Here is a 22,044-nt window from a genome sequence, read left to right as displayed (position 1 = left end):
CTCAAGCACCGTCGACGCCTATTCAGACAACCCCCTGAAGCAATTTATTCCCCCTCGCTCGATTTCTCTCGTGTTTGTGTGTGTGTTCTGTGTACTCTGGAGGGACTTTTACTTCTAAGCAGCAGCGTGCATGGGGCGGGGACGGGGAGGCAGCGCCGCCCTGCATGAAGGGCTCCCCTTGAGTGAGGAGGAGGAAGGTCGCGCCGTAAATCCCCCTCTGCCTCAGAAGAGAGAGAGAGAGAGCCGCCTCGCCTCTCCGCGTCATCCCTCCGGCCCAGGAGGAGGAGGAGGAGGAGGAGGAGCCGCATTCCCGCGCCGATTGGTCGGCGCTGCTGCCAGTCGCGCAGGCGGGCGAGGGGCGCGGCCAAGCGTAGAGCCGGCTCGGCTCCCGGCGAGAGCAAAAAAGGAAGAAAAAAAAAAGCGGCCGGCCGAGCCAGGAGCCTCGTTGTGCTGCCGACGTCGACGGCAGAAGAAGGAACAGTGCCGGCTTGTAGTAGTAGTAGTACCAGTACTATTATTCCTTCCAGCGCAGCCACCCTCTCTCCTCCCGAGCCCTGCACCATGGAGGAGGAGCGGTCGGGGGAGCAGATGAGACCGCTACTCACAACGGTAACTGAAGAGCGGCGGGAGGAGGCGGGATGGCAGTTGGCGGTTGTGCGCGAGGGAGGGAGGGAGGGGGGGACGTGCTCGCGCCCCTTTATCTCTCCCGCCTTTCCCCTGGGCTGAGAGGCTCGGGCGGCCGTTGCTGCCGCCGCCGCTGCTGCGCCTCTTTGTGGGGGCGGAGCCCCACCGAGCGCCTCACTGGGCTCCCTGGCTCTGCGACGGGGAAGCGGCGCCGGATTAATGCCCGAGGAGGCGACACAAAGCCAGGCGCTCTTTTCTTTCCGGTCTCGAGTCTCCCCCTCACGCACACAAACCGACAGGTGTCAGTCTCTCTCCCTCGCCTCCCCTCAGCCCTTCCTTCCACTTCGCGCTTCCTTTCTCCCCCCCTTCATCTCCGCAGCCAAACACTACTAACAACAACCACAGGAGCAATACTGTTGTGACACGTGGATGGAATTAAGACTGGCGGGGGGGAGGCGGGCGGGCGGTTTTCTTGCTCATGGAAACATTTCGCTTCAGCATCATCTCCGCCGAATGAATCCTCCACTTGGCGCGTGTGAGGAAATGGAGGGAGGCGCGCGTCTCCTTCCTTTCCACAACCAGCTCCTGCTGGTCTGGGCTCATTGCTTTTGTTCAGGCAAGAGCTCTTGATAGGGTGAGGGGTGGGCAGAGAGGGAGAGGGGGAGCCTGGTTCTTTGTTCGAAGCTTCCCCCCCTCCCTTCTCCCTCTTACCCTTCTAACATGCTCCCTTCATTCGGGCTGGGAAGTGTCAAACGGGGTAAAGGAGGATACATAGTGGGCAGGCTGCAGCGGGTCAGGGCTGGCCTCTGCTGTCCTATGGGAACTAATAATAATAATAATAATAATAATAATAATAATAATAATAATAATAATATAAAAGGACGTGTCCTGGGCACAGTGCAGCAGGCGAGGTAGGGGCATCTCCGGTGAGATGCCTTGCTTGCCTTTGGTCCTCCTGCTCCTCTTGACTCCTTTGTGAGTGCAAACACATGGCTAACCCGAAGCAGCTCTTTTGTCCTCAGAGCTCAAGGAAGTGGCAGATAACTCAGCAGTGATTCACTTTACTTCCTTTCATGGCTGGGGGTGAAATGAGGCGCAGTCTGTCTCTTCCCCGCCACCCCACCCTTCCCTGCTTTTTAAAGTGGTACTAGGGGAAAAAAACATTAGTGGTTCACCACGGATTTTTATTGAGTGTTTCCATGACTTTGTCCTGCTGCTAAGGTTGCGTTCATTCCCAAGGTTCCTTGGGACGGTGCCGGGGCAGATAATCTAGTTTTAAATGGCACTAGAAGATGGAGAGCTCTTCTGATAGCAAACGAAGTAAGCGAGTGAACAACCTAGTGTAAAAGCTTTCCCTCTACATCATTTGGCTTGTTCACTGAAGAGTAATATGTATTAGTATCATGTGGCAAACAATTTAAGTACTGGATTTAACTTGATTGCTGCACATTAGGATCTACATCTACAGCAAATTGTTCGATACAATCTATGTAGAAAGGTAGTGGTCTATTTTTTCGTTTTTCAGTAAAACAGTTGTGGTGGACTACTAGTTGTGGGTAGTATTGAACTATGTATTAATTAGAGTATGCCTATTTAAATCAAAGTAAATAAATGTCAAATGTGTGGTTTTTGCACACTGGAGGTGGCATAATAAAAAATGCTAACTTGCGCAAAAGACAGTAATAGAAAAAGAGTTATCACTCCTGATCTATGATGAGGGGAACAAAAGTAGGGCTCCTAAGATCTCTTGGACAAAGAGTCAAGAGTCTTTAGCTTCAGGTTTGCCAACAGCCACAAACAAAGGGGGGGGGGGGGGAGCCACAGGATTTGTTCCTTTCCTGTGGTTAGTAGATGTCCTTAAATCCAAATACAGTAATGTCTGATCTTTTTGATATCCAGCTGTCACACAGAAGTGACACTTGGAAACCATGCCAGGTTTTTTGCCTGGAGTGTATCTCTAAAAGTTACTTGCCCAGTTGTTTGCCAAGGCTTCTGATGTGGAAAGACTCCACAGTTATAGCAGTTTTCATTTGGCAGGGATTCAGGTCTCTCATCTTAGCACTGCTTTCATTTATATGCCACCTCTGCCCTCCACCTTGCCTCATGTGAGTGTTGCTTGTGTGTGTCTGACAGCAGACAAGCAGAATGTTACTCTGGGAAGGGTAGTGTCTAAGAAAGGGAGGATGCATTTGATCCGATTGCTGATTCTGCAGTGGTTCCTTTGACCCTGTGGGTTCTTGCGCTCTTTGGCTATCCTCTCATTATGCTGAATATGAGTGACCTGTTGCAAATATAGTTTGTTTTGTTTCCGGTCATAATAGTTTTTGAGGGAATAATTTTGCATCTTTTGAATTCTTACAGATTACACAAGGAGACGGTCGTTCCAGCTTCTTGAAGGAGGTGGGGGCCCATTAATCTTTTGAGTAGAGAAACGCATGACTACAAAAATTGAATTGCTACATTTACTTTTAAGATATATTTCTACATAGGAGACTATGATATATTCACTGAAAGATGCTAGAGAAGATTGGATTTGGTTTTACAATCATGGAGAGGGTTAATGGTCCCTGTTCTCATAAGCTTACATAGATTGTGGTCTGCCTAGTTCTCTTTTCCTGTCTGGGAAGAAAAGAGCACTCATTTATTTTAATATGAAAGTGTTTTTATAATGAAACGGATGTAGACCTGTGCGTATTTCCTTTTTGCAACAATTAGCTCTTCAGCTACGTGTAGTTCTAGAATGTTCAATTGCACCTACTTTTTTGCTTTGTGGCAATGATTTTTGATCAGGCCTTTTTTACCATTTACAGTTTGAAGCACCACATACTGTATAGGTTTTCTGAACCTATCTGGAGGCTTTCACAGTAGTATTACAAGTACTAATAATACTTCACAGGTAATATTAACCATTCTTCTCAGGCAACCTTTCTGTGGAATATGCCAGCATTAGGATTTAATGTTTTGCTAGAGGTTGGATCTGTGTTGATCTTCTGATGAAGTGTCTTGCATGCTAACTTTTTGGAGGGTTTCCTATCGACTAATATGAAAATTCCTTGAAAGTAATAGGCAACATCACATTTTATCCGGCACTTATGATAAAGAAGAAGAAGAAGAAAATTTATTACGGCCATAGGCCCATACAGATAAAAACAACACATAAATAACAGCTTGTGCACGTGGGGAAAAACAGCCGCTAAAACACCACTATAACAATTAAAATACTATAAGATGGGATGGCATACTACGCCTTAATTAGCTTGTAGTGCTCCTTGGCGTCGCTTTTGGGTAAGGACAGCGACCAGGAACCTAGCCACTTTCAGGGTCGTATGGGTATCCTTATCCTGCAGGATTTGGGCAAGGTGGAATTTTGGTGGGGTACCCTCTAGTTTCTGTATGATTGATCCCAACAAATTTGCCCGTGGCACATTGAACAAGGGGCAAGTGAACATAATGTGCTGGAGCGACTCCGGCGTCTCCTTATCACATTCGCACATGGCGGAGGCTTGGCCCCTTATGATAAATCATTAAGTGTGAATGCCCTACGAAGACAAGCAAATCTTACTGCACCTTATACATATGTAGGATCCTGCATATTATAATCTACACATCTATAGCATCCTGAGTGCTTCTCAGAAATCTGTTCTTGGAAATCTGGAAGGGTATTTTTGGAACAGTTGAAATGAGCGTACAGTATCTGTTGAGGGTCATATAATCAATCTTAAACTAACAAATCCACTAAAATAGCTTTAATTATTTATTACTATTCTCTTCTGCACTGATGATTCATGTAGGTGCATCTGTGTCCATGGTTGCAATTAGCTGTACCAGGTGGCTATTGGATATGAGAGAAAGGGGTGAACTTCACCCCATAGCCTACTAGTAAGCACAGCACTCGCCTCCTTTTGAGTTACCTGAAGTAGGTGGAACAAGGAAGGATGAACATGCTGGAAAGAGGGTTCCTCTCTTTGCTTGCATGCTAATCTATTTTCTGTTCCGTTGGAGATTAAGAACATGAAAGGAACTAATAAGTGAACTAGATAATTTCCTAGCATTTAATGGACCTGAGATAAGGATGGAATTCTTCAGATTCTAATGTAGAACATTTCCCTCTGGTTTGATCCAACACAATTACCATTTAATATTTCAAAAAGTCAAGCCTGCCTTTATATAGCTGTCTAAAAATGCAGTACTGAAATCTAATAAATGCAAGGCTATCCTAAAAAGGCAAGGAACTATATGTATTTGTGCAGTGCTATTTAGCTCTTGTTTATACAACTGAATATAGCTGGAATAGTCCCCCCACCAAAAAATATGATGAAAATACATTGGGTGAAATATTTTCTACCTGCTATTGCTCTGACTTCCCTGTATATGCATATTGTTCCTTGTGTTTTATTTTGTTAGCTAATAGTGGGACTGTGCATAGGATTTCACAGACGTGTGTGCCAGAAAAAAATGTCTTAACTCAAAATAGCTTGTACATATGGCTTCCTGCTATAGAATTACACAAACTTGTCACCTGATGGCATTGTCCTTCATAAATCACATTCAGTCATTACTCCGTTATGAGGTTGGTTCTTCATCATTCTCACAGGAGTTAAGTATTTTGGCTTAAAATATTTGGTTGCAATATTATCATATATATATTTTTTGGTTCTTTTTATTGGCTCTTCCAAAAGCCAGCTAAACTGAGGTTATGTACTTCATTTGCAATAACAAATCTACTTGATTAGCCTGCTTCTAAATAGTGAAAATAAGAAAGGGTATTAGCTGAGGACTTAATCAAGACACCTTTTGAACGAAACATTTTGCTAAGCTGAATTTCATGGTTCCGGACAATAATTCTAACTTTATTTTGCACCTTGAGTGAGTTTTAGCTAACCTTGTAAGTAATTGTACACACAATTCTAGATAATATGCAGCTCTATAAAAAGTGTAAGAATGGGATTACAACTCCACATATGACACTGTGTGCATTGGTTTTATCTTGCTCCAGAGTTAGCTTGCAGATACCCCACTGAAAATAATGACAAAACTTAATATTGATTTTGATGGCCTAGGTCTAGGACTACACTGAAGAGAATCATGTGATGGAATATTTTATGGTGCACAGAAGCTCTTATCTTAATAGAAGCAGGATAGATTAAAAAAAAAATCCTCAAATGAGATGCGGAGAAGAGAGGGGAATTAAGAAGGCTAATGCCAGGGAAGCCCTAGGAGGAGAGGCAGAGGAGAATAATAGCATCATCAATTCATTCAAATTCAGTAGATAGGTCAAGGAGTTTTTTCTAATATAAGCACCCACCTAGCATTTCAGACTTTCTGATGACGATCTGATCTTTATTACATCCCATGGGGATTCTAAATTACCGGTAGTCCCTGCTAGGACAAGGCCTAATGCTCTGAAGTTCTCTTGATAGAGGTGTATAGCTACTTCCTTCTGCCTTTCTGAAAATATAAACTTCCTTATTGAGAATCTTTGAGAATTATTTCTTGCCTACAGAATTATTTGTTGTGTGTCTGTGTTTGCCTTAATTTTGTTGTTGATGCAGGGCTGGGGGGTGGGGAACTGATGGGACATGCAAAATAACAAAGAATTTCTTAGGTGAAGGACCAGGGCTTGCATAAAATGGTTAGAAACTGTTTGACCTGCCTAGTTAGATTCTGACAAGAGGTAGTTCAGTACAGTTTAGCTGCTGAAAACCTTTGAACAAAATTGCTCACTCATAATATGTTCCGTTCTACTTCTGTCATTTCTGACTTGGGTAATTTTGAGATGGTGTTCTTGTTGTCCCCCCACCCCATCTCCTTTTTAAAATGAAGGCTGGGAGTGTCAGCTCAGGACTTCTAACATATTTGAATATGCCATTTACAAACACTTCCAAATAATGATATATCTCACTTCAAGTGGAAACATAGTTTAGAGGTGCCTCTGCTTCAGTGAGGATTTTTGTTGTTTATGGTTTAGTTTGCTTTTACAAATATAGGATGTTCTGTTGCAGAGGCACTAGAGGGCACTGCTCTCATATCTTGGTTAGAGAAAACCTGTGTTACGAAAATGTACATAATATGTGGAAAGCCAGGGAGGACTTAATTTATAACATTTTAGGCTGTAATCTTATACATAATTACCTGGGAATAAGCCCCATTGAACTCAGTTGGAGGTTTTAGATGAGCTGAGATGTCAGCAGTGAAGAAAGGAGAAATCATGAAGGAAGAATATACACAAATAGCCAAGGTAAGATGGGCCAGAGCTCAGAATGAACTCAGGCTTGCAAGAGAGGTTAGAACATGGGTAGGCAAACTAAGGCCCGGGGGCTGGATCTGACCCAATCGCCTTCTAAATCTGGCATGCAAATGGTCTGGGAATCAGTGTGTTTTTACATGAGTAGAATGTGGCCTTTTATTTAAAATGCATCTCTGGGTTATTTGTGGGGCATAGGAATTCGTTCTCCCCACCCCCAATATAGTCCGGCCCCCCACAAGGTCTGAGGGACAGTGGACCGGCCCCTTGCTGAAAAAGTTTGCTGACCCCTGGGTTAGAAATAAAAAAGGTTTTTGTGGCTATGTTCAAAGCAAGAGGAAGAACAATCAAGTATTAGGTCCCTTGCTTGGAGAAGATGGGGAAATGCTCACTAACTCGTTATCTTGGAAAAACTGACAAGTGGGGTGCCTCAGGGTTCTGTCCTAGGCCTGTTGTTCCAATTCATTATAAACAACTTGGATGAAGGAATTGAGGGGGTGCTCATCAAATTTGCAGATGACACCAAACTAGGAGGGGTAGCCAAAGCCGCTGAAGACATCTGGATTCAAGATGACCTTAACAGACTGGAGAACTGGGCCAAAATGAGTTTCAAGAGGGACAGATGTCAGGTTCTACCCTAAGGGAGGAAGAACCAGCTGCAAAAATATAAAATGGAGGTAGGTCCCTTCCAACTCTGTGATTCTGTGACATCTGGTTTATCAGTAGGACTTGTGAAAAGGATCTAGGGGTCTTAGTAGATCACAAGTTTAACATGAATCTATAGTAGGATGCTGCAACAACAACAACAAAAAAACTAATGTTATTTTAAGCTGCATCAACAGAAGTATAGTGTCCTGACCAAGGGAAATAATAGTCCTGCTCTATTCTGCCTTGGTCAAACAGACCATACCTGGAGTACAGTCTCCAGTTTTGGGCACTACAATTTAAGAAGGATATTGACAAGCTGGAATGTGTGCAGAGGAGGTTGACAAAGATAATCAAGAATCTGGAAACCAAGCCTTATGAGGAACAGTTGAGGGAGTTGGATCTGTTTAGCTTGGTAAAGAGGAGACTGAGAACATATATGATAGCAACCTTCAAGTATCTAAAGGGCAGTCACATGGAGGATTGAGTGTTTTCTCCTGTTCTGGAGGCTAGGACCCGAAATAATAGATTCAAGTTACAAGATTATACATTCTCACTAAACATAAGGAACAGGAAGAACTTTCTGTCACTAAGAGCTGTTCGACAGTAGAACAGCCTCCCATGAGAAGTGGTGGACTCTTCATCCTTGGAGGTTTTTAAGCAGAGGCCGGATGGCCATCTGTCATGTATGATCTAGTTGAGATTCCTGCATAGGGGGTTGGACTAGATGACCCTCAGGGATCCCTTCCAGCTCTACAGTTCTGTGATTCTCTGATTTGACTTCTGAGTACAGTCATTCCTCCCTTTGCGTCCGGGATCTGTTCCAGAGCCCTAGACCCTCAACGAAAGGGACGCTCAACAAAGTGCCGCTCTGCGCATGCATGGAGTGTGTTTTAGCACTTCTGCGCATGCGGCAAACCCGGAAGTACCCCATTCCGGTACTTCCGGGTTTGCCACGGACGTTGGACGAAATGGACCCTAAACGTGGTACCACTGTAGGATGTGTCAGATTACTCTGCACACTTGGCACTCCTGAGGCTAGTATCCTGGTCATGGCAATAAGCCATACTTGTGAATAGATACAACTATTCTTTTCTTCATATATAAAGGCTTCAGCGTGTTGTGGGGTACTTAAAGTGTATGTGGACAGGATACACGGATCATACTTCAACTACAAATAAAACTAACTAGTTTGACATCTATGGAAATTGAAGTGCACTTGTGCTAATAGCAGAAAGGGTGCTGCAACAGGTAATGAACCTAGGCAGTGATCTAGTTAGCACAGAAAGCCAAACCATGACTTAGCATGAATGAGAGTACATGCAGGTTGTTGGAGCAAATTGCAGCCAGAGTGCTCCTTCTGAGCCATGATTTGTCTTAGCATTGTGTTCAAACCCAGGCTTGTGGTTTGTACCTTCAGACAAACTCCAAGTGATAAGGCAAGAACAAACCTTTGTTACAGCTTGTGACTTGCTTGTCTCACTCCCAAAATTCAGGCGCAATGCTTTACCAAACCATGGCTTTTCCCTGGGTAGCATGAGAGCAGAACGGCTGAGCGCAGAACACCTGAGCGAGGAGCAATAGAACTTTGATCTTTGCTTGAGCAACCTGCACATTACTGCCAAACCCTTGTTTAGCTTAGTGTTAAGTGCAAGTGGGGTCATTGTGTTTTTTAAAATATCTGCTTGAGTATAAAATAAGTGCTTGGAATGTGACTGGAAGCATATCACTGCATTCAAATAGCTTTTGTATAATGATTCCAAATTATTACTTGCTTCTTTGTTTCGGGTACATATGGATGCGTGGTAGTTCCTCTTCAGACTGTAGAGTTAAGTATTGATAGCAAAAAAAAGGTTATTTTAAAATATTGCTTGATACTAATTCTTCAGGAGCAATGGGATTCAATAGAATATTTAATATAGTGATGAACAGCATATGCAGTATTCTGGATTCAAAATATACTGAAATAAAGTCTCAAGGCTTGCTTCATGCGATCTTCTAATGAGAGACCATTTATATAAATGTGAAAGTGTGTGTTTGTAATCAAGAAAAGAGGAATGCCTTGCTTCCATAGGTGGTCAGAATATCAGCAGGGTAAAAGATGCTTATTCTTGAGGCTAGCTTTATGTTGCCAGGAGATTGAGAAAAGGAGCAGCTGACATTATCTGACAGTTCTTTTCCTTCAGCAGCTCTGATGATCTTAAGAAAATAATTTATTGTTTGCTCTGGCAATAACTTTTGCCTAGTCAGGGGAGATTGTAGGAGCAATTAAGAATTACACTCTTTTCAAATTTTGAATGTCTGGTGAATGCATTTAGTTCATATGACAATTTGTATGACATTTAGTGCACAAAAGAACATGCTTGAAATTGAGGAGTAGCGTTGTACTCTGATTCAGAGGAAAGCTTGGGATATACTATCAGCCATACTTCAGAGGAACACGTTGTGAGTTGAGTTCTCTTTATTTTTATTGAGTGTAAAGCTAAAGTGGCACAGGCCTATGCTAAACAGAGTCTATTCCTAACTCCTGAAGTAGTAGTAGCTTAGTACAGTATGTTCTGTCACAGTGATGAAAGGAGGACCAAGCTGGAAATGCCAAAAAGTGCTTCTGCTGATTGACCTAGTTCTATAAGAACAAAATCTATTTGTTTCACTCTTTGTTGAGACTTGATGCATTCAGTGTATCTGCACTATCTTTCTTCAAGTCACACTGCTGCTAGTGTTCACTTAAATTAATCATCTGTAATGGAATCTACTTAAGCAACGTTTTGGAAACTGCAAGCTGCTTAGTGTAGTGAAAAATAGACTCTTAAAATCAGATTATATGATATGCAATTTCTAATTACTCTTGGCTATTACTCTTGCCTATATTTGAATACCCTAGGCAAGGCAGTGGCATGTTTTGAATTGAAGGACAATGGTTCTTCCCCCACTTCCCTCTCCAGTTCAAGAGACACTAAAATCAATTTAGCGGGTATATCAGACCTTTTACAAATCTAATTATATGCTGCTAAACAGCAAGGGCCCCAAAGGCCAAAATGGAAATTTTTACATATTTCACTCACTAGAGCTTGCGTAGTTAATTATATAGCTGTTCTTGCTCACACACTTGTCAGTCTCTGATTATAGTGACCACCAGCCATTTGAAATTAATTTTGTATTATTTGGCTATAGGGCTGGGGCTGGCCCTGTGTCATTCTGTCTGACAACCAAATTCCTATTTACCTAGTCCTGGCCCACATGGAAAAGAATGGACCGTTAGTTCCATTTCCCTACCTATAGAGCTGGTCCTGGTCCTGTGTCATTCTGTCTGTCACTCTATTTACCTAGTACGAGCCCACATACCAAAGAATGGACCTTTGGTTTCTGATTTCTGAATTACATATTGGGAAATGTTCTTTATAATGTCCCCAAGGACATCAGTAGTATATATATTTTTACACTGTTGGAAATAATTCCTGTGCATGCGCTATTTGATTAATACTTTCATTTGACTTCATAGCTGGAGAGTCTACCCACCCAGTATTTAAAAACTGAAATGTGTAAAATCATTTCTTTCATAAAGGAAATGCAAGCACTGGCACTGTACAGAGATGAATTGTCAATCCCCATTCGGCCATGAAGCTCACTTGCTGACCATGGGCAAGCCACACTGCCTCTCAGCCTACCCTACGTCAAAGGGTTCTGGTGGGGATTAAGTGAGGTGGGAAGGACCTTGTATGCTACCTTGAGGTCCTTGGAGAAAAAGGTGGGACATAAATGCTACAAACAAATAATAATTTTGTTGTTCATCAAATGTACCTGCAAATGTTTAGAACAGTACCTTGCAACATGAAGGTATTTCATATATTTCAAAAACGTGAGTAAAGCCAAAGAAAACTCACAGAAATAGTGTATTAGTAGAAACATATGTTTGAAAATAAGTGGTTCAACACATTGCATTTCGTTTATAAACTATATATCACATTTATCACTCTACTCTTGTGCTGTATATCAATATTGGCATATATTAAAAGACAGGACAAAAATGAGCAACATTTCCCAAAAGTCAGTTACCCTGTATGAAATTGTGTATGTCATATTCCTTCTGTTATTGTTTTAGCACGTTTTAAATACTTGTTTTCAAGAAACTTCACTCTCTGGTTCAGAAGTTCATACTGGGATAATTTCGGTAGATAAGTATAAGCAGATAAGAATAAAAGTGTGCAAGTCAACTTACTAAGGTTGGCAGTGGCAACAACTCAATTATTCCATTAAATGAACACAGCAATGTCACGTGGACCTAGCTTTCAAAAACAATCTTTTTCCTTGGTTTGAAAATTGTCTGAATGCCTTGGCCCTTCTGTCATTTCCTTTACTCTTAACAAATGATTGGTTTGTGAACAGCTATGAGGACTGTATGTGGATCAGTAGAGGACTTCAGAACCAGGCTTTTTTATTCTTCCTATCATGCCTGTATTGTTTTGTGACAGTCTTAAAACCTTTATTCTCTTTGGGTTTTTTTCTTTTGGAGGAGATGGAGAAGTAGTTCCTGCAGAACCACATTGGTCTAGGTAGAAGTAGGAAGCAAGTGATATTTGAAAGCTTTCAACAAAAATAATTCTCACATTTGTAGGAACTTATGAAAGACTGAGCGTTCACTTAACAAACACAAAGCAATGTTCAGCACTGCTGCTGAATTTTTCTGACATTGTCCAGAATGTGTGTCACCTTGTGAAAGTATATGTGTGTCTCTGTGTGTTCATCCCACCCCGCTTCACTCCTTTGAAAGCTGATGATGTACCATCATTTAATTTATTAGTTGACATTATAGTATCTAAAAACTATTTTTAAGGGAATTCACCATTTGTTTTAAGTTTGACAATAGATATTTGCTCATGTGCACACACACACACACACACACACAGATAGATAGATATACTTTTGTATATCATTCTGGGATTTAAATTTTTTGAAGTGGTTTATAAGTATTATAAACAATAATTAAACAGCCCCAACTGTAAAGGTTACGTCATACTTCTCAGCCTTGCATTACCGTATATTTATGTGTGGTATAGCAAATGTGCAGATTTGAAATTTGGCTTTGTAAAAAATGCACTCGTTAAACAGCTATCCTTTTTTGGTGTAGCCTTTTAAGGCTGTGTTTATAAAATGTTCCATTCTATTTTAGGAATCTAGTTTAAGAACCAGGTATTAATTATATAAGAACCTGGTCCTTGGTTAACATTATGGTAACTTCTTGTTTTGCATTTGGTCCTTAAAATAAAAAATGTGGCAGAGCAGCCTTTAAACTAATAGGGTGGGGGCCATTCCATTCCAGGGATGAGGAGTAAAATGTTTATCATTTTTCAAATGGGGGGTGGGTACAGCGAGGCATTGAGAAAGCAGGGGCACATGCTAACTATTAGAGAAGCAAAGGGACCATAGGATAAAACCCATATTCCAAAGACCAAACACACTAGTTATGGGTGTTTATATGCTACTGCTGGAAGCCTGTGAGCCAAAATGAACATTAGCTAGAGTCCTTGGTTTTGAGAGAAGAGCATACAGTAGCTGTAATGGACATAAGGGAAACTTGGTGGACTGGAAAAAAAACCTGTTAGACCTGGTTATCGCTGTTAAAAAGTATATAGGAAAGACAGGGAAGGTTGTGCTGGAGGTGCTGTAATCCCATACCTCAAAGAGGGCATAAAGTCCAGCAAGATAGAAATCCTCAAAAGGGCAGACTCCACAGAGTTGCTGTGGGTGGAAACACCAGGCCCAAAGAATAATTAGTACTACAGTGGTACCCCGCAAGACGAATGCCTCGCAAGACGGAAAACCCGCAAGACGAAAGGGTTTTCTGTTTCGGAGGCGCTTCTCAAGACGAATTTCCCTATGGGCTTGCTTCGCAAGACGAAAGCCCATAGGGAAATCTCCGGGGACCTGTTTTAAATTGCTGGCGGTCGGGAGCAAAGACTTTCGCCCACAGCCGGCCTTCAGAAGAGGTCCTGGACCTCTTCTGAAGGCCGGCGGGGGGCAAAAGTCTTTGCTCCCCCCCGCCTGCCTTCCCGGGACAGCGGAGACTTCTCCGCTGCCCCAGGCGATCTTAAAATGCTGGCGGGCGGGAGCGAAGCGTTCGCTGCCGACCCCCAGCATTTTAAAATCTCCCCGGGACAGCAGAGAAGTCCCGCCCCGCTCGGGATGGCAGCGCAGAGCTGTCTGCCGTGCCGGGATCAGCGCAGCTCTGCGCAGCCATCGGGAGCCGGGGGCGAAGCCCGCCCCGCTACAGATGGCCGCGCAAAGCTGCCTGCAGTCCCGCTAAGTCCCGCCCCGCTCTGGATGCCGGCGCAGAGCTGTCTGCCGTCCCGGGACTGCCATCCCGAGCGGGGCTAAGTCCCGCCCCGCTCTGGATGGCGGTGCAGATCTGCCTGCCGTCCCGGGATCAGCGAAGCGTTCGCTGCTGACCCCCAGCATTTTAAAATCTCCCCGTGTCCCGGTGAGATTTTAAAATGCTGGGGGTCGGCAGCGAAGCCCTTGTTCCCCCCCAGCCCCCCCCAGCCTTCAGAAGCCCTTGTTTCCCCCCCCCCCCAGCCTTCAGAAGAGGTCGGGGGACAGACTGTCCCCGGACCTGGTCTGAAGGCGGTTTCCCTAGGAACGCATTAATTGATTTTCAATGCATTCCTATGGGAAACCGTGCTTCGCAAGACGAAAAACTCGCAAGAAGAAAAAACTTGTGGAACGAATTAATTTCGTCTTGCGAGGCACCACTGTATTGTCCAGTGAACAAAACACCCAGGTTGATCTTGAGATGGAGGATGAAATCAAGAAGGCATGAAAAATAGGATGTAATGTAGTAATAAGTGACTTCAAATACTCTAACGTAGACTGGCTACATGTGTCCCAGTCATGACAAAGAGATAAAAATTTCTTGATACCCTAAATCATTGTGACCTAGAATAGTTTCTCGTGGAACCAGTCAGTGACCCTGGACTTAATCTTAAGTGACACTGAGGTCCTGGTGTGGGATGTAAGTGTTGTTAAACCAATTAGGAGCAGTGGCCATAGTGCTATGAAATTCAACACACACACACAATTGTTTGTTATATAAATATTTAAAAGCCTTGGTTTTTACAGTAACATGTTTTTAATATTTTGTTGGGAGCTGCCCAGAGTAGTTGGGCCAGCCTGGTCAGATGGGCAGCATAGAAATAATAAAATTATTTTTTAAAAGAAAATTCATTTCATTCATCGCCATTTTATAGAGGTAGTGAAGTCCACTAAGTCTTTGAAAATTGAAAATTGATTAAGTCAAAATTGATTTGAAAATTGATTAAGTCAAAACCATGAAGGGTATGGCTGTCATTGGTTTCTAGCCATTTTGACTATGTTCTGCCTCCACTGTCAGAAGCAACATGCCTCTGATTACCAGCTGCTGGTAATCTCAGATTGTCAGAGTGCTGTTGCGCTGATGTCCTGCTTGTGGGCTTCCTATAGGCATCTGATTGGCTGCTATAAGAATTGGATGCCAGCCTTATGTTCTTAAACTCTGGGGTAAGAAAGTGTATTGTTAAGAAAACCAAAATTAGTTATAAACCACAATTTTGGTTTCTTACATAACGACAGGATAGTTTTTAGCAAAGTCCTCTTCCTGTCTACGTGGGAGGAGGAAAGGGGAGGGGGGAGCACAGAAGCCTGCTCATGTATCTATCACATGGTTTAGTGTTATGTGCAAACTAAACATATGTATGTAGGAACTTGTACCTTATATTTCGTTCCTTAGAAGCTATAGTTTAAAAAATGATTCTTGGCATCTGCTCTGTAATGGGAATTGATCTTCCTTCCCCCACCCTCCCACCTGCAGTACTTTTTATAGATCCCCAAAAGAGCTTTTCAGGCTCAACGTAGCTAGAAAATTGGCTTTTATGAATATATAAATGTGTACAGTGTTTGAGACCTTTTTTAGTTTGGGGATTTGAGTCAAACACAGTGACGATAAAACCTTGGGCCTTAACAGCAAAACATTCATATTGCAGGCCGTTTTTAGCTACTGCTGTAGCTAAACGTTAAGTCACAAACCACATAGTTTCAATTCCTTTTTTGGTGTTCCCTTGGTGGGAATTGAAGGCATGCCATGTTCCTCAATTCTGTTATTATGTGACCTGTGCTGGATGTAGTTACTGGCCTGGAAGACTAAGTATCTTTACAAGATAACTGGCTGCAACAGAGTGATTTATACAGCTGTACATCTGTGTTGGCTGTACTGTTATAAAGTAGTTATGTGTGGTCTGGTTTCTTCAGGCTCATAGCACTGCAAACTTGCACAAGGGCATTCTCCATTTCTTCAGCATCAGCATGGAAGGAACACATATAGACAAAGAGCTGGTAAATACTTCTTTCAAAGAAATAACATTTTAAAGTGGCTAGAACAGAACTCACGATAGTCACTCTTGTATGTCAGATTGCGTAAATAATTGTCTTGAAAACCTTTGTAATATCAGGGTTTAATATACATACAAATTTAGCTATATAGTTTTTTTTATAAACTCCTTTAGCTTTATAACGTGTGTGACTGAAAACTTTGACTCAAATACAATTAATATTACTACTTATTAACTCGTCTCTTTAGAGAGGGCAGATTTTTTCAGGATTAATGTATGTTAGGAAATTGTACTAAAATGTGTTAAAAGTAGCGTCTTGTGAAATGACAGGTTTCTTGGCTAAACATACCTTCCACTAAACTTTCTTAGCACCCTTCTCTCCTTTATGCACCATATTATAACAATTTTTGTTAGGTCTGTAGTAAACTTTTGACTGTGTAAGATTCTTGGGCAGGTCATCTGTACATAATCAGGATTAGAAGCTCATCAGCATTCTTTGTGAAACTAGTATCATAGGTCTTTTTCTCAGTATCATGTTCAGTAGAGGATAACTATTTAATTGGAAAACAGTATGGTTTAAAGTTAGTGAGAAAAAGCTTCCTGAGTTCAGTATTTGATAGAAGTTGCAGAACATGCCTAGATAGCTTTACTTAAGTGACTTATCAATATGGAGGTATCCAACATTTAAAAAAACATGTCTGATTCCAGTAGTCTCCTGGACTTCACTTTTTATTCCCCACTTATTCTGTTTTGCTATCTTCTAGGAATATATCTTGCTGTAGTAGATAATGTGGTTGCTAACTTGGATATTGATTTAGTATGATTTAAGTCTAACCCTTCTTCATGTTAATATGTTTTCCATGTGGCTGCATGTAAAGAAAATATGTTTGAGAATCTTAGAAAGTTTCTCAGTGGTATATCAGCTTTTGTTACATTGTAATATAAAATCAGGTAAAGTCTGTCCATATTTGTAAGGTATTTTTAATGTTTCTGCTTTTGCACTGGATGATAGAAAGGTGGTCTTTAAGTTTTAGGCTGCTATCCTAACCCCAACCCTGCCTGCCAGTGGAGCCTTGTGTAGTGGTAAAGCCACTGCCACATCTGCTACCCAGCCACTTGCCGGGGGGGGGGGGGGGGCTGGTGGCAGCAGCATGATTGGGCTTGATACTTGCCAGCAAGAGCCATGAAAACAGCTTGTAATCCAGTTCATTCCAGGCCAGCACAGCCCTGCCTCCTCCCTGCCCTTGTTTCATGCCTTTCTGTTACGAGTGTGTACATGGATCCGCATGTGCACAGCCAGCACTCATGTTCACTGCTGAGAGGTTTAGGATCTTTTCCTGGAGTTATAACGTGTGCTTGTTATGGATGTGCATTAACCCTTAATCTTATGCCCACAAGAAGCTCTCACTCAAAGCAATGAAGCTTGGTTTATTATATATAAAACTGGAGCAACAGAATATATTAAACTGTTGCTTTAGACAGCAAAGTTACAGGCTAAGCTGGTAGCAAATTACATTACATACACACCTTAACTAAAGAGTAAAAGATTCCCTAACTATTCTAAAAGCCCTACAGAAGCTGCCATAAACCTACGCTAGAAGGAGTAGGGAAACGAAAGTATACTTGTCCTTAAAGTGAAGCAGCAGTGTGTTGAGACCTGGGGAGCGCTGGTTAAATTCTATTCTGTTGGAGCTATGAGGGCCAACTAGCCTTTGAATCTAATAGGTTTTAAAAAATACCTTTTTTGCCAAGGCATACTAGTGGAGAGGGAAAAGGTCTGTGAAATGATTGATTCCTACCATTTCCATAATCTCTTCCAGACTTTCCTGTCTAGTTCTCACCTTGCCCATCTTTGGTCATCTTGTTCCTGTTTGCTTAACAAAAGGGTGAAAGACTTTGATGGTATCTGCACCTGCCCATCTCTGCCTGCCATCTGCCTTTAAATCACCTTACCATTGTGGGGATGGATCTCACTGAGGAGTTGAGTATCATGTACTTGAAAACAAAATTTGCATGTGTTAATCTTCTGGTCAGGTGTGGGTGAAGGCAGGATATGCCCAAAATGCGTTTCATCAGGAGGCTGGAGTCCCGGCTTTTTCCATGGTCACCAAAGCTCATCATGAAGGGTCTCATGTCATATTAAGTCATGATCTGCTGAGATAAACCATATCATAAATTCAGATTAACACACACCTCCTTACATTTCCCCTGGTGAATAACCCTCCAGCATGCATTGTGGCCACCTGTTCAGCAGATTTTCTTCTGAGTCCAAACCCCTTACTGCCTGGCATAATGGGATGGGGGTGGATTGCCATGCCTTAAATACAAGTGTGTAAAAGTGTGTACTTGCTGATTTCTGCTGTCATAACATACACCCTGGTGAAATCCCTGTCAAATATAAACATGTATAGGTATCTAATGAATTAGCCTTAAGTGTAATGCTACTTTTTGCCTGTAATGTAGGTAGCTTAGTGTGCATTTTTCACAAAGCAAAAATATCACGACAACTTTAGTTTTACATTACACAACTGTTAGATGAGCATTCTTTCAGCCGACAGCATTAGTTCAATTAAAAGTTGTGGTGTTTTTAAAAGTGATGGTAGAACACTTAAAGTTATTTGAGAATGCTAATCAAATTAAGGACATTCTTTGATCAGAATAAACTTACATTTATTTTAAGGTATCTTACTTTTCTTAGAAGACTCGCTGATTAATATTAAACAGTGCAAATGGTTGGTGAAAATGCATACTTCAAAGTGTTTCTGCATTTTATGGATCATCTCAGTTTCTCCTTTCTGTCTCTGTTCTGATTTAGTTCTATTGCCTGCAGAGAATCAGGTTCCAGTCTGTTACATCTCAGTAGGAATTGCAAAGACAATGAGAAACTCCTTCCCTATTTCCCCTTATATTTGCTTCAGTGTTAAAATATCTTGTGGTAACCCCAGGTGGGAGCTATGATGTCAGAAGCTTACAAACACAGTAAGATGAATGCAAATTAGGAGTGCCATCTGACATGACTGATGTAAGTAAGTGCAAAGCTGATTGTAATGGCACAAAAAAATCCATAAGTTTATCTGGACTGCAACAACCAGGAAAATATTCCTAGAATTGTGGAAAAATGCCTGGAACAACAGTTTATTATGTTGAAGCATCTTCTATACAAGGGAAGGTTATTACAATTGGGACAGTTTTTTGTTTTTGTTTTTTAAAAAAGACAACCAGTGGGGCAGGTATGCTTGAGATCGATAACATTTTGAACAGTATGAAGAGAGAGAAAGTTGTTTTCCTTCAACAATACTAAAACTCAGGGTCATGCAATGAAGCTGATTGGCAGCAGGTTGAAGGCTTTTAACATGATACATGGTTATGAAATTCACTACCAAATGATTTTGTAAGATCCAGTATCTTAAACAGCTTTAAAAAGTACTAAAGAAATTCTTGGTCACCATATTACCTATCATGCTGCATTTTTTCAGCAAATGGGTCTTTATTTAAGTCGAATTTTTGCCTAATTCTATTGTGTCAGAACATGTAACAGCTTGTAAAGACTGCAAAGCCCCTCTTATTCAGCTTTCTGATGAGTCAATCCTTTTTCTGCATGGAATTGGACTACTGGGGAAGCTAAATAGGTTCGTATAAACCTCACTAGCTTTCAGTTACATACTTTTCAGACACAGAAAAATATAGTAAGAGAGACACAGAGCAGAAGGTGACTTTCATGATGTGTCCTAGAAAGCTGCAAATTCAGCAATGTGTTGAGCGAGTTTTACTTGCACGTTATTAAGTATTGGAAACCTATGTGACTAAGTTCTGTTTATAGCAACACATATAGTATATTGAAAACTAAGGATTATAGTTTAAGCAGAAAATTAGTTCCTAACTCAGAGCTTTGTTAATTTCAAGTTGTTTGACAAAAAAAAAATATTAAGAATGGGATTAAGGCTACTATTACTTCATGGAATAATCTCAGTTTCAGTGTATTTGTATTGTAATTTTTAAAAACAGGCATGCCTTTAATGCCTTGGGAAGGTTTACAAGGGCACACATGCCTTTCAGTAATCTAATCTATAGACAGGCTGCTTTCACATGATATAATTTTGAAGGCCACTTCTTTATGAGCGAGCTGGCAAAGAACGCCTGTTTCATATTTGTCAATCAAGACTAAGGACACTAAATTACAATGTTGGTATAAACAGCATTCTAAAACACATTTTTTTCCTCTGGCATAGTGTAAGCAGTTTCGTTGCTTTTAATTAAAGCAACATTGCAATAATCAAACCTCATAATGAATTGAAAATTAATCATCAAATGGTAGTATTAATAACCAAATAAGAGAGGGAAACGTAAATACAAATACAAATGTAAAAGCTTGTGGAACCATACAACTGATAAATAATTAGCCTTCAGTCCTACCCCCTGAATTAGAACATTTTTATAACTCCAACCTGAAACGAGAATTTATGTAGGCTGTTTCTGCCTTCTCTGAGTTACTAAGACAACTTCATCATTTGGTAATGTCTCAACATCGGCTCCACTTAGTTGTGGTCATCTTTTTTTTTTTAATATTAACTATTTCTTAGTTCACAAAAATACGTGCATTGTCTCTTTTTTCAAGTTGTGTTTTCTACAGATCTGTTTCATTTGTTGTGAGACTTCAGTATTGCATACAGTGTTAGGTTAGGAAGAAAAGAGGGGAAATGGGGAGGGGGGTGGGGTGGGGTGGCAATGCTTCTATTCTTAGTGTATGTGTGGGGTTTTGTTTCAGCGTCACATGTGGGTTCTCTTACTATTTGCTTGCTGTATTTCCTTGGTGGTGAGAGAGGTTGGGGATGGTCTAGGGTGTGGTTGGTTGTCTTTGGTTGGCTGTAGTTGTGGCCATCTTAAATTTCTTTGTGGTGCTTTATGCACCCCTCATCTAGCCTTAATATACTTTAGTATTTGTCCAAAGTACATTAAGGAGATCTTGTTTTGAATGTTGCATTACTTGTTTTTAAAGTTCTTAAATGCATTAGCATTGAATAGTAAGAAGCATAGAATCATAGAATTGTAGAGTTTGAAGTAGTGCAGGATTTCTGTCCATAGGCATCCCTGGGTGGACTCGAACTACCAACCTTCTGGTTAGCAGCCAGACACACTGACACATGTGCCACAGAACATTAATGATTATTAATGGTATGGGGTAAAAAGTAGTTAATTGTGTGCTGTGTTCTTTAAAGCGTAAAAAAGCTGGTAGGAGTTTAAAATGTTTATATCTATTAACTTTTAATCTGAATGCACACAAGAGTTAAAAATGCTACATAATTAAACCATTTCTTAGGCGATACCATAGCCTATGGCAAGAATGGTGAATCTATTGTTCTTCAAATGCTGTTGAGTCCAGTTTTCCAGCCGCCCTAGATAGCTAGTGGTCAAGGAGGATGAGTTGTAGTCTAGCAACATCTGGAGGGTCACAGGTTCTCATCTCCTGGTATGCGCAGATGACTTTGATTAAAAATAAAAAAAAAAATATTTATTTATACCTGTCTCCTTCCCTGACGGGACTCAAGGTGGCTTGCAGATAAAAATAAGAGCTACTAAACACATAGGAAAAAACCATGAAAACACAAATAATTGATAGAATTAAGAATTATATGCATATATAAAATATATTAAAACTGTACTGATAATTATAATAAAAACATCATGGCACCAGTCTTTTCATTATAAGCAATTTGTTTTCGAAGGCCTGTTAGAACAAGGAAGCCTTCATCTGCTGGTGGAAGGAGAACCAGGAGGGAGCCAGTCTATTTTCTCTTAAGGAGTGGGAAGCCCCCAAGAATTCTCTCTCTTGTGACCCTACCAAGCATGCAGTCATGATTGTGAATCATGTCATAACTTTATATGTAACCTAAAAATGAACTTTTTTCCTGGCATTCTCCTTTTAGGGGTTTCTAGCAGTATTTGCAAGATGCATTCTCATGACGGTTTTTTCTAGAAGAAAAGAATCTTATCTTTTGTAGAGGAGACTGCAATCCACTCTAAGGCAAAAATGCTGGAAATAGAGGTAGTAGTGAGGGGAAGAATCTGCATTTAATAATTTTAGTTATACTTAAGGCTTAGTTATTGTGTGTGTGTGTGTGTGTGTGTATGTGTATAGGGGGGGTAGTAATGAAGGGAAGAATCTCTCTCTGT

At 41.2% G+C, this 22,044-nt stretch overlaps 1 protein-coding gene across 21 annotated transcripts in view; it reads left to right on the top strand.

Moving 5' to 3' along the window:
• The first annotated feature begins 313 nt into the window (after positions 1–313).
• Positions 314–22,044, top strand: part of SLC4A7 (solute carrier family 4 member 7) — a 66,925-nt gene continuing 45,194 nt past the window's right edge. For 3 of the 21 annotated variants that reach the window (XM_077916307.1, XM_077916317.1, XM_077916306.1), the window contains exons 1-2: positions 320–609; positions 2,986–3,024. In XM_077916307.1, the coding sequence (XP_077772433.1) occupies positions 562–609; positions 2,986–3,024 (87 nt within the window). In that variant the 5' untranslated portion in view covers positions 320–561. Of the gene's footprint in view, positions 610–749; positions 924–2,100; positions 2,123–2,985; positions 3,025–7,524; positions 7,546–15,733; positions 15,878–21,797; positions 21,917–22,044 lie in introns of those variants that run through there. The other 18 variants (XM_077916315.1, XM_077916316.1, XM_077916314.1 and 15 more) reach the window with 16 other exon arrangements.

The sequence above is a fragment of the Podarcis muralis genome, chromosome 12, assembly GCF_964188315.1.
Source record: "Podarcis muralis chromosome 12, rPodMur119.hap1.1, whole genome shotgun sequence".
NCBI lineage: Eukaryota > Metazoa > Chordata > Lepidosauria > Squamata > Lacertidae > Podarcis > Podarcis muralis.
Note: the sequence above shows the minus strand (reverse complement) of the source record. Positions and strands in the feature narration are given on the sequence as shown.